Source organism: Etheostoma spectabile, chromosome 3 (genome assembly GCF_008692095.1).
Source record: "Etheostoma spectabile isolate EspeVRDwgs_2016 chromosome 3, UIUC_Espe_1.0, whole genome shotgun sequence".
Classification (NCBI taxonomy): Eukaryota; Metazoa; Chordata; class Actinopteri; order Perciformes; family Percidae; genus Etheostoma; species Etheostoma spectabile.
This window is the reverse complement of record NC_045735.1, coordinates 11,432,961-11,455,143: the sequence shown is the minus strand read 5'-3', so window position 1 is coordinate 11,455,143 and position 22,183 is coordinate 11,432,961. Positions and strand designations below refer to the sequence as shown.

The 22,183-nt window shown below is 41.8% G+C and overlaps 1 protein-coding gene across 1 annotated transcript in view; it reads right to left on the bottom strand.

The window, feature by feature from the left end:
* The window catches only part of tiparp (TCDD-inducible poly(ADP-ribose) polymerase), a 20,430-nt gene extending 6,530 nt beyond the window's left edge, over positions 1 to 13,900 (bottom strand). The window contains exons 1-4 of the mRNA XM_032509035.1: positions 13,579 to 13,900; positions 11,428 to 12,475; positions 3,122 to 3,311; positions 2,298 to 2,485 (exon numbers count right to left, since the gene is read on the bottom strand). Coding sequence (XP_032364926.1) covers positions 2,298 to 2,485; positions 3,122 to 3,311; positions 11,428 to 12,449 — 1,400 coding nt within the window. The 5' untranslated portion in view covers positions 12,450 to 12,475; positions 13,579 to 13,900. The remainder of the gene's footprint in view (positions 1 to 2,297; positions 2,486 to 3,121; positions 3,312 to 11,427; positions 12,476 to 13,578) is intronic.
* Positions 13,901 to 22,183: the final 8,283 nt, after the last annotated feature.

Sequence of the window (22,183 nt, the reverse complement as noted above, 5' to 3'; positions counted from 1 at the left end):
TAACATGATCAGGAGAGAGAGATGACAGAAGGAGAGGGAGGGAGGGAGGGAGGAAGGGAGGGTGCCAATCAAGCTAATGACCTCAACCTCTAAGCCTAGCACAGATTGTTCCTGACACAGACAGACAGACAGACAGACAGGCAGACAGACAGGCAGACAGACAGACAGACACTTGTCTTGACCACTTGTGAGAACACTGCGTTGACTTGCATTCATTCCCGTGAAAAAAAAGGGAATTAATCACAACAAATGGATGAAAAAGTTCCAGGAACAAATCCCTTGATCCAAATTCCACCTCCCCACAGTCATGGTTCACACTCCTTCTCTCAACAGCTCTAGTGTGCTGTGCACCCACTCTGGAAACCATTTAGACCTCTCTCACTTCCTCTTACTGTGTTCGCTATCTCACTTGCTGTCTCTTTCTCCCTTCATTCCTTCCCTGTCTCCAGCTTTCTCTAACAAATGTTCTCCCTTTCCTGCTCTCCATTTTGTCTCCTCTTTACTGTCAAGGCCCTGTAGGAACAGCTCGTACTAGAGTTTGCTCTGTGCGGGACACTAGCAGAACACTGCTACAGCAGCCTGCTTGGCAAGGGAAGTGAACTATTCTTCAAATGGGGTGAGATGACTCCACTTGTTCCCAATCTGGTATCACTTGTTTCAGGAATATCACTGAGGCAAGTGCGGCGAGGCAGATCACTTTACTGCTATAAAGAGAAAACGGCAGCTGAAAAATGAAAATCCGGAGACCAGCGAATTTCCTTTCAGAAGAAAGTTGTGAGACAAATAAGATTTGAGTACAACTGAAATTACATCAGTGGATATTTCTTTAATATTGTAGGCACTTACTGGATGTCCTTTCACTCTTTCTTTCTTTATTTTTTTTGTTCTCCCCACTCTACTCACCTCTTGTGTTACTTGTTCTCATTTGCCTTGTTATCTAATTTTGCGTCTCTGATTTAGGCCCACTCCATTCTGTACAGGGCAGCTCCTGTGTACCAGTGACTCTGTTTGAGCCAAAAATCTGAAGTGCTAATATGGGTATCAAGTTCAGCTCAGTGTTCAGAGGCTTTTAAGTATTCAGCCCTAAGTGCAACATTAGCATTGTGGACCGACCTCTGTGTGCCTGCCTGTTCTCAGGATGCCCACAGAACATAAAGAGCCACAGGGAGACAGTGTATCACATGCTGAAGAGCTTTACTGTGTGTGTGTGTGTGTGTGTGTGTGTTTGTGTTTGTGTTTGTGTTTGCGTGCGCATGTGTTGCCAGGAACCATGTAAAATCAAGGACTTTGTTCTTGTACTCAACGTGGCTTCATGTCCAAAATACAAAATATTTTCTAACATTAGAAAACATTTGTTAAACATTGTATTTAAGTTGCCTTTTGTCAGCTGGTCGAGTACTACAGCAGGAAATTAGCAGTAGAAGCCAAAGCTGCTTCTTTACTGTACAGTGAATTAAGGGGGAATGTCCACAACATTATAAACTAAACTCAACTAAACTAAGGTTAAGGTTTGAGTGCTAAATGATCAGCGAGACAAAGACAGACTATCAATCAAGGGAATGACCTCTAACATTTAACTGAGGACTGACTGTTCCTAACACTGTTCCTAAGCCTTGCTATTAATTAACAGGTACTTTAAACCCTGATGATTATCACAATGTTTTGTTATCCTTCAGTGAGATTATAAGGCCGCTCAGAAGCAATACTTTTTGCAACCAAATAGCTTTGATATCATCAACACCAAGCATATTTCAAAATTAGCTTGTTCCGTCAGCTCATCCTTTATTTTTAAAAATGATTGGCAGACACAGGAAAAAGAGTCCACATCCTAATGTCAGCATGTTAACAATGGTAGCATGATGTATATTAGGTTCAATGTTTGCCATTCTCACCATCTTAGTTTAGCGTGTTAACACGCTAACATCTGCTAATAAGCACAAAACACAATGTACAGCTGAAGCTGACGGAAATGTCATCAGTTTCGCAGGTATCTGAATCAGTATTGAACAAGTTTAAACATTGACCTAAATCAAAACGTCAGAGAATCACCAAGGTTATTACAATTCACCCCAAGCGTGACATGAATGTCTCTACAAACTCTCATTGCAACCCATCCAATAGTCGCCTGATAGTGGGTTGACCCGCAAACCAACATTGCCACCCCTAGAGCCGCACCACTAGCATGGCTAACAAAACCCAACTCTGGATCAGCAACATCCAGACTCTATATGTCCTGACTTTCTTTCCATTTTAAGAGCATCAGGGATATTGAAAGTGTGTTTAAAATCTTTACTTACTGTAAGTGGGGTGTAAGCATCACAGAGGACATGAACATGGGCCGCTTCTTGATCTGACGCCTGAAGCCAAAGATGGCATTCTGCTGGAAGCCCTCCCTGATGTTGAGGATATACTGGTTCTGGAGCGTAATGAATCGCACTTCCTTAAGACCCCTCAAACTTGCCTCCTCTATGAGCTTCACCACCGGCTGCGGAAGAGAAGAGGTGGAAGAAAAAGAAGAAGAAATGAAGGAAAGGAGGACAAAGACAAAGAAGAGATTAGACTACAATTGTTGATCATTTTTATACAGCTGACTGTTGTGCATTTTCATTCAACGGTGGAAGGAGGAAGGAAGAGTTTGGAGAGGGAAATGTCAGTGAAGTATGGTGTAATGTAGATAACAAAAAGCTGAACCGATAACGACAGGACACAAACTCACACTTACACACAGATAGAAAATAGTCATCTGGTGATATAAATTGAAATTAGCTGGGGACATTTGTGTCACACGGGGCGTTTAGGTGTGTATATGTGTGTGCATCTGTCTAAATCGATCCCATCACAGTGGCTAGACAATCGACTGGCGTGGGCAGAGTTAATGCGTCTGGCCTCATGTTCATGGAGCGTACACACACCAACACACACACACACACACACACACACACACACACACACACACACACACACACACACACACACACACACACACACACACACACACACACACACACACACACACACACACACACACACACACACACACCACACACACACACACACACACACACACACACACACACACACACACACACACACACACACATAATTGCACTGAGTGGCTTACCTCAGAGTACTCCCTCCAGCCAAAGTTGTCTCTGCAGTAGTACTTCCACACTGTTTGACAGCTGGGGGTGGGGTTTGAGTTTGTTGTTGGCGTGGGTAAAGGGCTAGCAGGAGTGGTCAGTCGTCGTACACGGTCATATTCCAGGTCACACACACGCATTGCCCCGAAGTCTAGGGAAAACACGCGGCCCCTGAAAGACAAAGTTAAAACCATTGTGAAAAAAATAACTATCTGCTGCAGCCAGCGGAAAAAAACGGACGGCTAAAATGTAGTTATGGCACGGTAACCTTGTTATTGTATGGTTACAGCTTATAATTCCATGAAACCTTAATTTAACTTGCCGTGGAGCAAGACGACCAAACCTCTAATTGCTCATTCAGTAGGAGTTACACAGGATGACAACATCAACTACATGACTTGCATGTCACATGTAAACATGCAAAGAATAGAAAGAGACAAGACGTACATGAACAAAACATTATAGTTACACACACTGAAAATCTAAATTACACTGGAATGATTCACATATTAATCTTTACTTTAAAAGTAAAGTAAAGTAAAGTAAAGTAAAGTATTAAGAGCTAACCTGCTGCTGGCTGTAGCTTCATATCATATTTAGTGTACATACATGTGAGTAGTTTTGTTCTTCTCATCTAATTCTTGGCAGGAAAGTAAATGAGCGTATTTCCCAAAATGCCAAGCTATTCCTATTCCATAGTTGCCATAGCTTTGCCTCTCATTTTTGTAATCTGATATTTGTCTGTTTGAGTAGTCATCAGTCTTGAAAATGGAAAATGGTTTTGTAACATGCTACAGTATTAGCATAAGACGTAAATAAATTAATAAATTGTGGAAACGCATAATCTTATAATATGCATACAACCTCCCTCAACCTCTCTTTGTCTCAACAAGCGTGGCTCGAACCCCCGTGTATGTGTGTGTGTGTGCATGCATCCATCTTTCTACATTAGTCCTCCATAGGGCCTCTGGCAAATCCTTTCTGGGTCAGACATACCACTCACATAAATGTGGGCACCATAGACTGGCACGCTATGCCATGGAAAGCAGCCAGACAGAGAAGCAGACACACACACTTACACACAGCCATACACATATGCATGTACACCACAAACAGAGATACATGCAAACTTTGCGAAACAAAGAAACAATGCAGACCGCCTGACCGTGTTAATAAGCTCATTGATTTTTGCTGGAAAACTAATTGGATGTCATGTCAAAGGTTTGTTCCAAATAAAGCAAATAAATTACATTCATTAGATGTTTCATCTAAAACACAGAGAAGCTGAGTGTGTGGACCTGCTGAGTTATTTGTTCAACAGCCTGCAGAATTGAAATCTTATATTTTAATAGATACACTGTATATAAGTCCTAGTTTTCGTCTACTATAAGTGCAATTAATTTTCACAGGGGTTACAGGCACACATACAGCACACAAACAGACATCAGTTTTGGTCAGATGCTGAGTCATTTCCCACAAACATACATCAATTGATACAAATACTAATTACACTATATTTACATTCAGTGTTTCAGCTAAGTCACACTGTGACTGAATCTTTGTAAGAGGAAGTGAAATAAGAATTAATTCACTAAGCACATGCAGAAACAAAACAGTAACTGAGGATTGAGTCACTGATTATCAGATCACCAGATTTCCAGAAAGACAAGGCAGATGCATAATGCAGATGTCCATGAGTTATTTTTTTCTGAACTGCGTTCAAGCATATAAGTGACTAAAAGTCATGTTTCTGTTTTAGGTGAACAAAAATCTAATTTGAATACCAAAAACAGAGCTAGAACAGAGAAATGGAACAGATAGGATGACAGAAATAGGTGCTAGAGGAAAAGACAGGGATATAGAAGGATGGGGAAGGTAAGAAACTGAAAATGTAGCACAAACAAATTAAGTTTGAAAACAGTTCATCCTTTACTTCACCTCTGGTCAGCTTGTTCTCCTCTGCCCATATTGGTATTTTTTCACCATTTGATCTGTCATTTCTGCCGTTTCTTGTTTCACTGCTTTTTTTTCTGTACTGTGTGTCTGAAAAACCTGGATGGCCTTTTCTCTTAACTGCCTAAGTCTCTCAGTAGAGAACATTTTCTGCTTGCAAAGGTGTGTTGTGATGACAAGAACTTCTGTGTGTGTGTGTATGTATATATATATATATATATATATATATATATGTGTGTGTGTGTCTGTCTGTGTACTCGAGAGTGACTTATGATGCACATTTTCAGGTTTAATTATGAGTAACTTAAGTGAACTTAATTGTCTCATTTACAAGCACACACACACACACACACACACACACACACACACACACACACACACACACACACACACACACACACACACACACACACACACACACACACACACACACACACACACACACACACACACACACACACACACACACACACACACACACACACACACACACACACACACACACACACACACACACAGGTCAGTCAATGATTTTAACAAAAAAAAAATAAACAAGTTCCCCTCCATTGCTTCCAGACTAGTCAGTGCTGTTCGGGGAAAAAATTCAGCCGGTTAAATTAAGGGCACTGAGATTCCTCTACTGAGTGGAGGCCAATCAAAAGTTGGAAAGAGACGCAAGGCACACCCACTCTGGCAAGGTCAACACTCTCAAGACCAGGTTTGTGCAAAGTTACACACGTCAAAGTCAATTGTAAATGCAAATTGAAAGAGCGGCATGTTTTAGTTTTGTTGTGTGTGTGTATGCTAAAAGTGAAAGAAGAAGGCCCATAAACAAAGCATGAGGGTTGAAACTGCACAAACTACACTGTCAAAATGGCTGTTCATCACCCACACTGCACACACAAATTTTCTCACGGCTGCACACACAAGGACCCACATACCAGCATCAGTCATGCTATTGTGAACGTCACAGGCTAGAAAAAAAAAGAAATAACATGAGAGCTCACTCACTGGCGTACAAACACACACACACATTCTTTCGACAGATTCATGTACACACGCACAAACTTCATCCAGTCACGCCTTGATAAGTCAGTCAGTCAACCAAATCTGCTGACGAAGGGTTCTCACTCACTCTCTCTCTCTCTCTCTCTCTCTCACACACACACTCTCACACACGCAGTCATGGGTTAGTGTTATTCCCTTATGTTAGAGCTATTCACTTTCCAGTTATCTATTTAAATGTAATTCCTTTGATTTTTGATTTTTTTTTTTTGCTCTTAGGGCTGTGAACAACATGAAATAACGCAAAGAGAACAGGAAAAAATGTTCACCATCATTTCCTGCATGTCCTGGATTGTTCCGTTTAAGAGTGTGTCTCTGTCCTCCTCTACAGCACATCACTGAGCTCATAGTTCAGGGTGTTCTCTCTCAGTCCTTTAACCCTCTTAGAAATTGTAAAACTCTTTCCACTTAATGACAACATTTCCAAATATTTTTCACATCTTTAGAGAAAAGGATTAATTGAGGGGTGAGACAAGAAAAAGTACAGGATAACAGATCCAGTTAGGAAAAATGAGGAAGAGGTGGAGTGGGGAAAGAAAGACAGAGGGTTGAAGGCAGACTCTGAGTAATAAGAGGCAGAGCGACCCAGACCTCGCCCTGATTCATGGCATGGGCTGTCTGACACGTTACAGCCACACACACACACACACACACACACACACAGATTATCTTGACACACCCTGTTTTTACACACGCACAATCACCACACGCAAACAAAGCTCTTATAGACACAATCATTCTTGATTTTCTTTGATAAGTGACACAATGAGCTAACATGGAATCCCCCGCGATATAAACATAAGCTCACTTGCACACTCCATGGTGTCAGGTCACTCTGCCCTTGGTGGGTGCTCGGTGACTTTTTATGTCAGTTAGTGACAAGCAGGGCTTTTATCACCTGGCCGACAAAAGACATACACACACATACACATACACACGTCCCACTTACAAAGATATTACTGGAAATTGGCATAATAATAAGTTATTCCTGTAAATAACAAACATCACATAATACTCTTTAAATAGGCCATGGAGGAATAAAACACACACACACACACACACACACACACAGACAGACAGTGCTCCAGTCCCTCTTACAAAGATATTACAGGAAATTGGCTTAACAATAGGTTATTCCTGCAAATAACAAACATCACTTAATAAAAAACAAAACACACACACACACACTTCATTACAGCATAAATCTGTTAACAAGCAAATGTACATCTGAAGACTATCACAGTATAACTTTTAGAAGCGATGACTATGAGAATTCCTACTGCTGGGTTTATGACTAAGGCGGATTAGCCCGACTTCCATTCCTGCTTATCATATGGATGGGATTAACCTGTGCTATGGATCGTACACACATGGGAACAGCTCAGCACAGAACACACATACGCTACAATAGACCGGACAGGACATAATCAGATGCAGACACACAAAAACGCTCAATCGCTTTCTTGTCTGTCCACTCCATCCTCCTAACACACACATATGGCAGATGGCAGATCATGCCTGTGTTGCCATACCGACAGTAGAGCTTGTTAAGTCATCTGCTACTCTTTAGATCACTAACAATGTTATCATTTAGCTGTGGTAACCACGGTGATGCCTTCATCGTGTGGGTCTACTTGCGTGCGGAAAACAAACAGGCTGGATTGTGTCTCTAAAGAACAGTATCAAAAGAGCTCTCACACACACCCAGTACAACACAAAGCTTGGAGTAGATGACTGAATTGAGCACTGAACAGTTTGAACGCTACACAGCGTATGGACTTTCCTGTTTGGCTCTCATCACCTGATCAGCTTTTAAGAGCCCCAAACCAATACTGAGTCTACCCTGGGTCTACATATCCACCAGACAAACATTCACAGCCACCAGAGGCAGATTAACCACCTATATTAAGTCCTAGTAAATAAACACTGGATTGGAATTGGATAACACTTTTTTTTTTTAAACAACACCCTACACAACTACGAATTAACCAGTGTTTACTTACTGTGGATGAATGGCTAAACAAAAACAAACAAACATGGAAGTGTTATTTGTCAGAAATGTCATGTGTGTCAGGAATGAAAAGGTTTTACGTCATGCCAAATGTTTTGTGATTGTGTTTTCAATCTACCATTCTAAAACAGTCAAACCTGTTTTAGGGTTCCGGGTTAGAAAGACTTAAAAAAAAAAAAACATGAAAGTTTCATGCCTTGGGTGCTTGAATGAAATGTAGAAATGTAGAAATGCACTCCAGAAGCACCAACAGGGAGAGTTATGATAAAGAATAGCCATGATGAGGATGTATTTGACAGTTACAGACCCTCCAGGTGAAATTTAAAATGTGTTGACAGTGCTTAGAATGGCATAATTAAGTGAAAAGGAGTCAAAATTCAGTGATTATCTAGCTTGTAATAATGTGCGTCAAGAGACTTGCAAAACTACTTAGAGAAGATTTCAGAGTGAGACTCAACTTTTAAAATATCACATAGAAAATTAAAACAAAACAACTCCAATAGGCTGTGTGCTAACCAAACCATAAACACACACAAATTGTGTTGTACAAAGTTTTTAGTGCACATTACAGAATAAATTCATTTTGCACAATATAAAAAGGGAAATGATCATTGCTATCATCCTAATGACAAACATATGGTAAATTATTCTGGCATTTCTCTTTTCTAGCGTAGTTTCAGTCAAGTGAGCCAGATGGTCCTCGCTGACTGTGCGAGAGTGTAACAGACTCAAAGGGCCTCTGAAGAATTTGGGTTGACACCACCAGGTGCATATCCTGTTTGTGGAGCAATATGCACTTTGCATAGTTTCAGTTGAAAACATGAGTCAACAAGTTGAACAAACATACAAATCTTTGTGCGCACACGCAAACCTGTGTGTATGTGTCTGCAAGTGCATGCGCAGTAAGTAGATGTAGTGTGCGTGTGTGTGTGTGTGTGTGTGTGTGTAGTGTCCACACAGACATAAACAAAGACAAAACACACATGGCTGCTCAAAGGGCTCAGTTAATCATGAAAGACCTGATGATGTGGACATGGCTGATAGTTTGAGGGTATAATGGCATAAAGACTATGTTTATACAGACTGCACTTTTAACCCAGTTCAGACAATGATGTGACAAAGACAGTGTTTCCTGATTACATTATAAGATCATACTCGAAGTGAACATAAAATTGTTAAATGTAGTAGTTTAAACCTTAAGTTGCTGTAAAGGCTGGTTTACACCTTAATCAACCGATAAGTATGACAACTGCTTGACAATGTCCACTTTCTGCAACTGTAATTGCTACTAGAACAGGCTGAAAAAGTAAGTTGATTCCTTTTGATACTTGGTTTATCCAAAGTAATTTCTCAAACAAACATGCCAAACGTTCTCTAGTCCCAACGTCTTAATTGTTGATGATTTGTGGCTTTTCTTTAACTTATGTGATATTAAACACAAACCAGACATTAGAAGACGTCAAATTTCTCTTTCAGAAACTGTGATTGTGAAAAGCGCTTCAGACCAAATTATTTATCGACTAAATATTTGACCGATTATTCATTAAGGAAAACAATCGCCGCAGCCCTAAACGGTTCAAAAGAAAATATGTCTAACGCCAGAAAAAGAATAGCTTGCTGGCAATATATTGGTTGGTATAGATTTTCATGGACATAGTAACATGACATCATGGGATAAGAGGGGATAGTGGGACTCAGACTTTGTCATGTGGGCTACTGTGGATGAGACATCTTCAGTCATTAATATAGTAAACTGGAATATAAACAGAATAAACAGACAAACAACCTGTGTTTAGAAAAACATGAACAGCGTCCATGTAGACGTACTCATTGTGCGTGATTGCTCCTGTGTGAATGTACCTGCATACGGTACAGTTACGTAGGAAGCGGTGCATGCTCCTTTATGTCACCTCACTGAGGCTTGCCAAGTGCTTGCATGCATGTGTATCTATGTGGGTGTGTGAGAGAGTGAAAGAGTGGTTTATCTCTGCCTGCTAAAAGGCGTGCGTGTGAGCACTGCAAGCCACTGAGCTTCTCTGTGCAGCCAATTCGTGGGAGCGTCTGCGTGCCAAGCAGTGTGTGTGTGTGTGAGTATACACGGTGGTGTGCATGTCTATGACCGAGGGAAGAAGAGAAGCTGCCAAGTGCGTCTGTGTCAGTGACCGCACAAGGCAACTGAGGGTCATAGAAGTTCACAGCTTTCTGTCATGAGTGCTGTAAAGTCTCTGGCCTCACCCAATCACAGGGTGAGTAGTAGGAGCGGGGAAAAAATACAGGAAATAGATAACCAATATCAGGGCCGGGAGCTGGAGTAAGTGACTACACAAGGGCATGATTGCTGATATGATAGTTCAAATAAAGATGCATGTCAGGTACACATTAACTAGACACGTAATGGCCAAAACACACACACACAAGATAAAATGACAAATATACACTTTCACACATGCATTAATAAACCCCATTCAGTAAGGGTTAGGGATCAATCTAACTGTGAAAATAACAGCCATCCATGCACATTCACTTGGCTGCAGTTAGTAAGCCACATGTGTAGGCTGTAGAACAGCTGTAGAGTTAAAGTTTTCAGTTTGTCACTGGTGGTGAAACCAAAGAGGAAGCTCATGCCAAGTTCTACTGTTTCCAACACGCCAAACCAGAAGTGCTTATCATTCACAAGCAGCCTATCAGCTTACTGCACCATTGTTGCCATGTCACAAGTGTAAGAAATGTGTTAATTCATAGGTACTTGAGGCATGGCAACAATGTACTTATCAATTTACCACACAGTAGCCTTTTTAGCAGTTCTTATGATACTACAATATACTAGTGTGGGTGAAATGTACTACTATACTTTCTTCTTCTGGTTTTATAACTATTGATCTGGTAAGAGTATTTTGGTTTAAAATAGTTCTGCTAAATGTTATTAAATGTCTATCCATCTTTATTGAGATTCATTAAAAATAATATATGTGTTGTTCAGAACTAACAAAAATATCCCACAAACTATGTTTTCCGTTCAGGAACTGAAAACATAATTCATGCACTTGTGGGATATTTCTGTTTCTGTTGTGATTTAATTGAAAGTGAATTAACCCTCTGTCCACAGGTAGCCCACAGATCCAAAACAGAAATACAGAAATACTTTGTTACTGCTTCCCTCCACAGGAGATCGTGTTTCTATCCACAGGCCTTACAATATACACAATATCGAATGAAATAGCCTGCAGGTTGCAGTAACCACTATAGAGGGATACTTACTGAAACTTGAGCCTGACTTGCTCATTGTCAGGGTTGCAGTACAGTCTCTCCAGCTGTTCCTGGGAGTCGTCTGCTATGCTCTGCCACGTCTGATTATTGGTCCTGTGGATCTGCCAGTGATAGGGCAGGACAGTGTGGTGGTGGGCACAGTCATTTCCATATACACACTGTCCTTGGAGGAAATCCACACAGATGTCCACTGAGTCTGACTGGTGAGTGTGATACTGGAGCTGGGTGAGCAGCTCAAAAACCAAGTCCAGGGAGGCCTCTTCACTTTTATCCTGAAATAGCACCCCATTGTCAGGCTGCAGGAGGAGGGGGTCCTGGACGCCAGTGCAGGCTTTGACTGGAAGGTTTTGAGCCTCAGAGGTTAAGAGGCCATTGCTTTTGATGCTCTCCCCCTGGTGAAGAGCCTGGGGTGCAACTGTGGGAGGTATATCCCTGCCGGGGGGCGTTATTGTCACTGTGCTCCCGGCCGCCCTGAGGCCAGGTTTCGGCTGAAAGCAGCGGCTGTCGGGGGTAGGGTCCGTGATTTTGGGTCGCTCCCCTCGCCGCTCAGTCTCCTCCAGCTCCGCAGTAGTATCGGCTATTTCCACATCACCGTCCCGGGTCATTAACCCCGGTACTCCAGTCCCAGCTGTGGGGTCGGCCGCAGCTCCCGGGTTTTTGAGACACACTTGCCCCCTACAGTTCTGTTTGACCACGGCCGCTGCGCACAGGTTGCCCGGAGTCCGGCCCGGCTGGTTCCGGGGAACAAACACCCCATCCCCGGACACCAGCGCATCCGTGCTAAGTAAAGTGGTCAGTATGGGATCCTCCAGGGCGCGGTGGAGGCATTTGGCGTCCAATTTCCTCTGCTTCTTTTTGAAATAAGGTTTCACCAGAGGTATTTTGTCCGGGAGCCCGACTATTTGCTGTTCCGTGAAATCTTCCCCATCGTCCATATTTAAACTCATATCCAGGGAGATCCGAGTCGATACACCGTCTACGGATTTCTGGAGAATGTGCAAAGTTTTATCCATGATCCCCCTCCTAAATCCCGACAGTCCTGGGAGAAAGAGAAAGAGAGAAATAAATAGGTAGGCTAGTCATCAAAGACAACACCTATAATCCTGTAATCTTGGTTTCCAAGGTGAAGTCATCCTGGCGCATAAAGTGATGATTAATAGCTTGCTTGGGCTGTAAAAAATAACCACGAAAACTCATCTTTCCCTTCCCGGAAAGGAAAACCCACTCTATATAGGCTAACTGCTGAAACGAAACCTGTATAACCCCTCCGACAAAAATAATAATGTCCCTGCAGGAATAGGCTAATTAGTAGCCTAGCCTTGTAATTAACAGGAATTACACAGCAACAGCCACAGCAACGATCAGCTGGCACAAACCTATTATGAACCCATGCAGCCTATGAATGTTAGATTGTTCTTCTCGTTTGGAAAGGGGAGACGGGTTCACGCAGCCAGTAGGCTAATTGAAGCGGAAAAATATGACCTAATCCTGCTGTAGGGAACTTGAGCACAGAGTCACCAGTTTCAGATTATTATTTTTTTTTTATTTAAAAAGAGTGTATGGAGAGTGTATGGAGAGTGTATTTCGCTTTAACTCTGTGTCTTTGGTCTCTCACTAACGTCATGCCTGCAATTACAGCTGCGTCTCCGAGCAGGAGCGATAAAATCATCACGTAACAAAACCTCTCTCTCTCTCTCGGGACGAAATATTTTGATGACGGGAGTCCGATACGCGGCCCTTGCCGTCTACGTGCCGCTTACACATCGTTGCTCGAGCAAGTTTGCACGTAGGCTACGGTCGACACACACAAATTCACACACACCGTAGGCTACAGTCGAGACACACATACACACACAAGGCACTGCGGCGGAGCAGCGAAAAGATAGCCCATACGGGGCACACAAGAGCTTTATTTCACCAAGTCGCTTTTACAGCTTTCCTCTCGCTAACGCACAATTCTTCAGCGGACCCGGGAGCTGTACGGGCCGCTGAGTTCAAAAGCTTTTAAAAAAACAAACACTGAAGCACTGCAGTAGGCGACAGGCAGGGTGATATGTTTCAGCGCCACTGTCCAAGAGCCCATTTAGGAAAAAACGAACACCCTTTCTACATTTCTCTGACACAACACGGGAAAAACCCTACCTGCGCGAAATAGTCCGTCCCTCTCCCTCTGGTTTCGACACTCTTTGGAGGTTAAAACCCAGTGCGTACATCGGCGGATCTCTGTATCCAGTCTGGGGATAATAGTATCCGTGTCTGGACTAAACTGTAGTCCGGTTAGATTTCTCGTGTCCCTCTGCTGCCCCCGCCGATCCCGTGCTCTGTCTCTATTTCATGCCGTCTGTCCGTCTCTTTGTATCCTTCTACCGGATAGAAAAACGCAGGAAAGAAGCAGAGACTGACAAAGAGCGGAGGAGCACAGCTGTGGTGAAAGACGCTCTGCCTGCCTCCCGGCTCCGCACAGCCAGGCCCCGCCCCGTAACCTGGTCACAGGCGGGGCTTCGCTTCCCAGAGAGGGGGGAGGGAGAGAGTCGTCTGCTGTTGATCGGAAGAAGCTGCACAGCGACCCTAAAAAAAGCCAACTGGACGCAAAGGGCTTAAAGACAAGAAAAACAAATGAGAGAAATACAAATTAGCCTACACCACTACACATGTATTTGTAGGCCTACAATGGCAAGCTATTTCTAGACATCATGTCAGAATAATACAAAACAATGTAGTCTATTGTATGAATAGGCTATTAGCCTACTTCTCTCATGACAGCTCTTGTAATGAAGTGAAACTATATTTGGATGGATTACAGTAGATGAGACTAGATATAAGACTATATATAAAATATTAATATATATATATAAAATATTATGCTTAGTATTTATTGGTTTATTTACTGTAAAAGAAACGTGACTCAGCCCTGTGCAGCTGATCAGACACATTTCCATAAGGGAGTGAAATGTTTACTGACTGTGTGTTTAGTCAGCTTCCCTCTCCTCCCTGTTTTACCAGAAGTAGGTCTTTAGGAACCTGCTGTGCTACACTGCCTTCCGGCTTAAGTTTCGTTGTGTGCAGACAAGCCTGCTCAACCATTCAGTTTCTCAAGCGAGGGTTTCTCGAAAGGGCTGGTCTCTAATCACTAAATGCAACTTGCCACTTAGTTTTTCAAGTCAAATGACAACAGAAACAATCCAGGTCTTCTTGTATATTAATTAACATGCTTGGTGTGGCTAGAGTTATTATTTTAAGCAATCTGTTTCCAATAAGCACTAACTATGTGACATTCAAATGAGTTGCTTTAAAGTGTGTCACAAGCCTTTCTCTTTTATTCCCTTTCAACAAGAATTAGAGACAGATTTCTAAAACTAGTTTTTAAAGAGAACCTCTACATCTATACTGAATCAAGCATTTAATCAATCAGGTTTAGTGTAGAGTTTGTCTCTATAACATTTAACAGTAAGATGAAACCGACAGTCTTATACTTTTTCCAATTATTTTAGAAAGTGAAATAAAAGAAACTATAGCCACCTTCAGTATCCATGTGGGAGCCACTATAGTGGGAGCACAAAATGTAATATGCTATTCCCGAGATTAATTACCTATTAATCACCCCCACCACACTGATCAAGCTTATGTATCTTTCAACATGTCCAACCATTAAGCTAAACTTTAATGACAAAGGTGAAAAGGGGAGCTCTTCGGATAATGTGTCACAGCTATTTACATGCAAATCATTTTAACACCCACAAACCACCAGCAGATCTGTGCAGTTTATTTATTTATTTATTTATTGTTTACATTTTTTGGGGTCGCTTTTCAGGACAGCCAGGTGAGTGCACGGTTTTTACATTGTTCATTTTTCCATGTGCTGGCCACAGGCTGCAGTTCAAGAGGTCAGAGATTAACAGAAATGTGTGAACATTTCTTCATGACAAACACTGATGCCGTCAAAGTAGTTCCAATAAGGGTTAGTAATTGGGAAATTACAGGCTTGCTCTTGAAAACATGGGAGAGCTGACGTATATGAGAGTAATTGCCTGGTTGCATACCGACAGATCTCCAGCATTCCACCTCGGCTGACATGCATAACGACGTCCTATTGTTCAAGTTTTGACTTGTCTGAGAGGACGCCCTATAAAAGAGATACTTGCCTGCCAACGGCAGCTCGCTTGCTTTCTTACAAAAATTACTGAGGGATCTCAACACATGAAACAACAAGCATCATGATGATCCTTTCATACACCTGGGATGGAGTTCTGTTATGAATTGTAAAAGCCTAAAGAAACATTGCAGAAATATTATAGTCATATTATTGGAGATTAAAAAAGAATGCAATGTTCCATAGAGTGTATCAGTATCTGTACTGGAAGTATAGAGTATATATTTGGGAAAACTTTGAATAAACTCACAAATACATAATTAAGCTTGGACTTGGAGTAAAAATGTCCTTGTACTAATGCTTCATCGTTCCCTGTGGGTACATTTCTGTCCACTTGCCTCCCTGAAAAGGAGGTCAAAGGTCAGAACAGCAGGGTTGAAACATAGGTGTGTTTTTAAACCCATGGCAACAACGCACAGTCCTGAATAAAACAGACAGTAAACTAATTCTCAGGGCAAAACCCCATCAAAGGACATTTGGGTGGGTCTTTGTAAGTGGCAGGGTAAAGGTGCCGCGTTTCAGCCCCCACCCTCAGAATCTTATCTGTTCACATGCCTGCACATAACACAATTACTGGAGGCAGATCAGTTTACACTTGTGACAGAAAAAATGGTTCCACAGCATGGAAACATAAAAATACATTTTATTGGTGTCGGATTGGCAATGGAACCTGTGAGTGCCATAAACAACTGTGAAAGTCTCGCTGTATAATTATTGTCATTATGGTCTGTCATTTTGCCTCTTTCATGTGAAATTATATTGAGTATATTTCTGCATTTTACTATGTGTAAAATGACAAAATGTACTCAATATAATTTAACATCGTGTAGGCTTTACAGGTGGAAAGTCTTAAACATTAAACCATTTGGTATACTAAGTACTTTAAGTACATTTGGCTGCTTGTTCTTAACCTTTAATCAAGCAACATTTTCAATGCAGGAATTGTAATAGAGTATGTGTACAGTACATTGTTGTAAGTAAGTAAATAATGTGATACTTCCTCCACCACTGGTAGGCTTCACTGATATAACAGAAAGCAGTGTGAGTGACCTGAAACTATTGACTTTATTCAACTAAAGTTCCTGATATGTGTAACTTTCAACGCCCATAGCAGGTGCTTGATTTTGTGAGTCAGCGACACAGCTTGTTTCATTCTTTCATATTGAAACTGGTTCTGTATGTATCTTATACCACCTTTGAGCTGTGCTGAGTTTTATGACTAATTGTTTTGTGTGAGAGATTCAACACCATAAAAAAAGGAGTTTCATGGGCTGGATGAAATAGCCACAAGAGAACTTGGAAAATCCTGTCAATAATGTTAAATGAGGGTAGTTAGATGTTTTTAATGATTTATTTTCCCACTCTTTTGTTCAAGCCAAAGACAGAACACAACACATGGAAGATTCTGTGTAGTACTAACAACAGAACAAATATGCATAGGTCAAAGAGACAAAAACAGTTTGGGCTAAACAGAACATTAAAACATGAATGTATATTCTTGTCTTACAGTGGTTTTTATTTTAATTTTATTTCTAATAAATTGGTTCACTGAAATCCAAACACCTGCTTTGTGTTGCATGCAGTGTTAATCCATATTTGCATCAACACAGTCAACAAACTGTCAAACAGTCTGAATGCATTGGTTTAAATGCAAAACTTTTACAGAGAGATAGGTAACACCACTCGTGAGCGGCCTGTATGTACCCAGACAGACCTTATGTACAATGTCTATTTATTCCCATTTACAAGTGTGTTCACATACCGTGCAATTTTCCTCAAACAATGAAGAAAAAAAAACTTGCTTGATATGCACCCAGAGGTATTTGAAGAAATCGATGACTAAGACGGTTGAAATGGTTTTGCGTCTTCTCTTTCTGCATCGTGTTAAAATTGCACACATTCAAACAAAACAGGAAACACCGGGGAGAAAGATAGATGAGAAAGATATTTTTTTGCAAACAGCAAAATCTACTTTTGAGAGACAATGACATTTGTCAAAAGGCACAAAAGGCACATTTTTTTTGAAAGAAAAAAAAGCCAATGATATGATGTAACCAGGTGACCAAAACGGTTGAATGGGATGTTAATGGTCTGAAGTGCTGGAGGGAACACTCTGTGGTTGTGTGAACCCATTACGAAGCTCCTTTCACTGCTGCAGTACAAAGGAGCACAAAGAATGTCTCACATCTATTGAACCTTCCTTTAACACAGCTCAGCATCAGTCTGCACACTACTGTCTCAGTGGTTTTTCCACACACACACACACACACACACACACACACACACAAACACACACACACACACACACACACCTGTTATCCTCTCGCTCTGAAATACAACACACACAAACATTATTCTCTTGTGATCTAACCAGTCAGGCTACCAATAAATGTCTCTCTCTCTCTCTCTCTCTCTCTCTCTCTCTCTCTCACTCTGACAAAGTGTGTAATCTGAAATAACGAGAATAGCTTTGACAAGCATGCTAGTTTAAATAGACTGAGTGGATACCAACTACCGAACAACTGTGTTGTCTACACACATGTGCCTCAGATTGCAGACATTAACTTTATTACACAATGAGCTTGGTGCCCTTACACACTTTTACAGCTGAGTTACATGTAGTAGCATGTGTATTAGGGCTACACACCGTTGACATGTGTGCTGGCAACCAGGGATACGGTGGAGGTACGTTACAGTGAGATGCACATAAACTGCATTAAAGCAGCCTCAGTTTTTAATATATGAATTAATGTTAGTCTGACAGTGCTATAACTCTGCACATGATTACTGTAAGCAAAGAACAACAGTGTTTTGAGATAAATGCTACTGCATCAATTAGCCTGATGTCATCATACTCAGACTGTAGTCAGAATATGAGTCTGATAGCGCTCTATTGGGCTGTGATTATGGGGCATGTTTCAACCATAAACTGTATATTAATGGACAAAGCATCCAGTTAGGCAAAATACTGCAAATGTGGAAGTGCCTAAAACTTGCATTCTATCTGAATGGGCCCTATTTTAAACTAAGCACACAGCATAAAGGGCCTGGCAAAGGTGCATTTAGGGCGTTTCCAAATCCACTTTTTCTGGTTTGACAGAAGAAAAAAAGGGTCTGTGCGCCAGGCGTATGGTTCAATAGGGTTGTATTTGGTGTCTTCATTAAATAGGTGTGTTTTGGGCGTAACATGCAATAAACCAATCAGAGTGACATCTCCCATTCCCTTTAAAATCCGGGCATTTGTAGCTTGGCACATTGCTACTATGATGGCGGATTTGCACTGTAATATTTTTAATTTTTAATCTTTTGCATGTGTGTGTGCTGCTGTGCTTCCCTGTGTGTGTGTAACAAGCATAGTGCGCAAACGCTGGGCATTAGCCTATGCACATTTTACTAATGCGCTGATAAAATAACAATAAAATGCTACAGTATTGGCTTTAAACCCGTTTTTTGTTGGTCAATGGCGCGATAACTTTCTGCTGCCGCAAGATAGCAATATGCCAAGAATTCACCTGAACACACCTCCCCGTAAGACCGGCACGTCCATTGGCGCAAGGATGGGCGCAGGTGCATTTGCTATTTAAACGACGTGGACGCTGGACGGGAAATCAACAACTGTGTTGGTCTTCATAAAATAGAAAAGACACTTGCATCGGTCTTTGTGCCGCACTGCGCAAGGTGCAAAATAGGACCCTAAGAGAAAGTGACTCACTTCTCACTTGATTTATTACCTCAGTAAACATTTTCATAATGAGTTTATGGTCTCAATTGCTAGTTATAAGTGTTCTGTATGACCGCATGATGTTCATTTTCAATAGAGTCTTTAAACGCTTCAGATGTAAAGTTATTCGTTGTCAAAGTGACATCAAAATGAATGGCAGTCAATGGAATGCTAACAGCAGGCAATGGCTTATTAGCATCAAAATGGCGCCATAGGAGCTACGCTTATAGAGGAGAGGCTTACCCCTTGTGTTTAGCAAGTATGGTGTTTACTCTGTTCACCATTAGTTTAGCATGTTCACATGCTCACAATTACTAATAAGCACCTACACACTCCCACTCCAACCAAAGAGGTGGAACGATCAACAGACATTTACCATGTACCAACGCAACGCCGCTACTGCTCACCTTTTTCTTCCCGAAAAAGTCAGTGTATAATGCTTGTTGCCTTTTCATAAGACTTTTTAATCTTCTGACCATACATTAACCTTTAGAAGGAACCGTCTCAGTCACATCTGATCTGTCTGAGTGAACCCCTAAAGGTGAGAATGACCTCTGCAGGATCTCTGCTGCTATGGCAACATAACAGGAATGCATGTGTGTGTGTCAGATAGGATGTGTGTGTGTGTGTGTGTGTGTGTGTGTGTGTGTGTGTGTGTGTGTGTGTGTGTGTGTGTGGTTTTTGTTGTGTGTGTGTGTGTGTGTGTTTGTGTTCTCTTGTGGTCTCTTTGATGATCAATTCCAGAGTTTGCATTAGTGCCTGTTTGAGGTTCAAGGAGAGAGGGTGTAAAAAAGGTACAGAGAAGAAAGAAAGAGGGGAAAGGGAGATGGGGAGGGGCAGAGGCAAGGTTAAGGGTCAGCTAAACAAAAGGCTCTTTGGCCATGCTTCCCCGGGTCAAGGCTCATAGAGGGCAGGAAGTAGCACAACAATATCCGGCACTTCAAGTTAGGACCTCCCCGTCCAACCAAACCAAACTCCTGTCTCTCTCCCTTTCCCAAGCTGCTAGCCTATTGTCCTGTAGCCCCCCCCCCCCCACAGCCTGCCTTGTGCAGGTCTACAATTTTATCCCTGATGTCCTTCCACAGCTCTCTGTTCTTGGCCATTGTGGAAAGGTTGGAGTCTGTTTGATTGAGTGTGTGGACAGATGTCTTTTATACAGGTAACTAGTTCAAACAGGTGGAGTTAAGGTAATGAGTGGAGAACAGGAGAGTTTCTTAAAGAAAAACTAACAGGTCTGTGAGAGCCGGAATTCATACTGGTTGGTAGGTCAAATACTTATGTCATGCAATAAAATGCAAATTAATTATTTTAAAATCATGTATCGTGATTTTCTGGATTTTTGTTTTAGATTCTGTCTCCCACAGTTGAAGTGTACCTATGATAAAAATTACAGACCTCTACATGCTTTGTTAGTAGGACAACCTGAAAAATTGGCAGTTTATCAAATACTTGTTCTCTTCACTGTACATAAACAGATTTATGCTAATCCCCAGTAAACCTGTAAATTAGGCATCAGATACTAAAGCTTCTTGCCAATTTTGTTTCATTTCTAGCAGAGCCAGGGCTGTTTTCATAGTTCACAGTTGTTGTTGTTGTTGTTGTTGTTTTCTCTGTTGTGTAGTTGACATTTAGAAGTGCTTGGGAGCTTGGGTTGCCTGTACATATTTTAGTCAGGTCATGGCTGTTTTTGTTGTGGTTGTTGGCAGGGGATACTTAAACAAGTGGTAAGGAGTCTGGGCAGGTTTGACGTTTACTTTGTTTGCTTCATCATCTCAGATTTGAGCAGAAGTGACACTAGAGAATTCCGCCTTGCACGCTTCAGTGGAGAGAGAGGGAGCAAACACTGGGGAGAGGAAGGTGAGTTGAAGAAAAACTAAAAATAAAGTTGGAAGGTAGTGTAAGAAGACAAAGACGAGGGATGACTGTCTAGATCTGTGCCGTCAAGGAGAATTTATTGCGATCACATCTGGATGTTGAAAAGAAAGAAATGGCTGACAGAGAAGGAAACACAAGGCCACCAGAAGGACACAGAGAGAAAACTTTGTGAGAACTTTACGGTCCGGACTCACAGGGAAAGCAGTGTGCTCTGCAGCAGGGAGATAACAAAGTGAAGGTGGAAGAGAGGAGGAGAGGCCGAGATAGTGGACATGAGCCAACATGTCGCTTTGGGCAGAAATTGTGGAGAAATGAGAAGAAAAGGAGGAATTTTAATGACCCAGAAACCAGCCCAGCAGGTTTGGAGTGGAGGAATGCCTCAGATACCTCCCTCGTCCTCCTCCTCTAAATCTTCTATTTCCCCCCTTGTTAAGTTATATGACAATAATCATATTTATATGCAGGGAACAGCAGCAGCATGATTTTCTACCGCACCTTCATATCTTCACCCTGTCATGCTATCAATAAGCTCTTACTGTTCATAGTAGGCCTGGTGTTTGTCTTTGTGTGGTATCTGTGTAATGTTATGTGTTATTGAAGTAGAAACCCTGTTTCTATCCATGTATGAAAGCTAGTTAATGATTCCTTTTAAGTTTCTGTTTACAAGAGCCAACGTGTTGCCTTTCCCTTTCCCTCATCAGCTGATGTCCTAAGCTTAACTTTGACCCGAGTGTGACGTGACCGTCACATTCCCTGACAGTGGTGTGATCTGCTATTTTCCTTTCTCCGTCAGACCTGGCACACAGGCCTCTCTCTCTCTTTCTCTGTGTTTCTCTCTCTCTCCCTCTCTCTCTCTCGCTCGCTCTCTGTGTCTCTCGCTCTCTCTACTTCTGATCTGTTTTGGAGCTGTCTTGCTGTAGTTTAGCTGGCTGTGCTGATTACAGCGCTTCTGTGTGCATGTGACTGGTGAGTGTTTTGCTGGTGTTGGGTGGGAGGGGCTG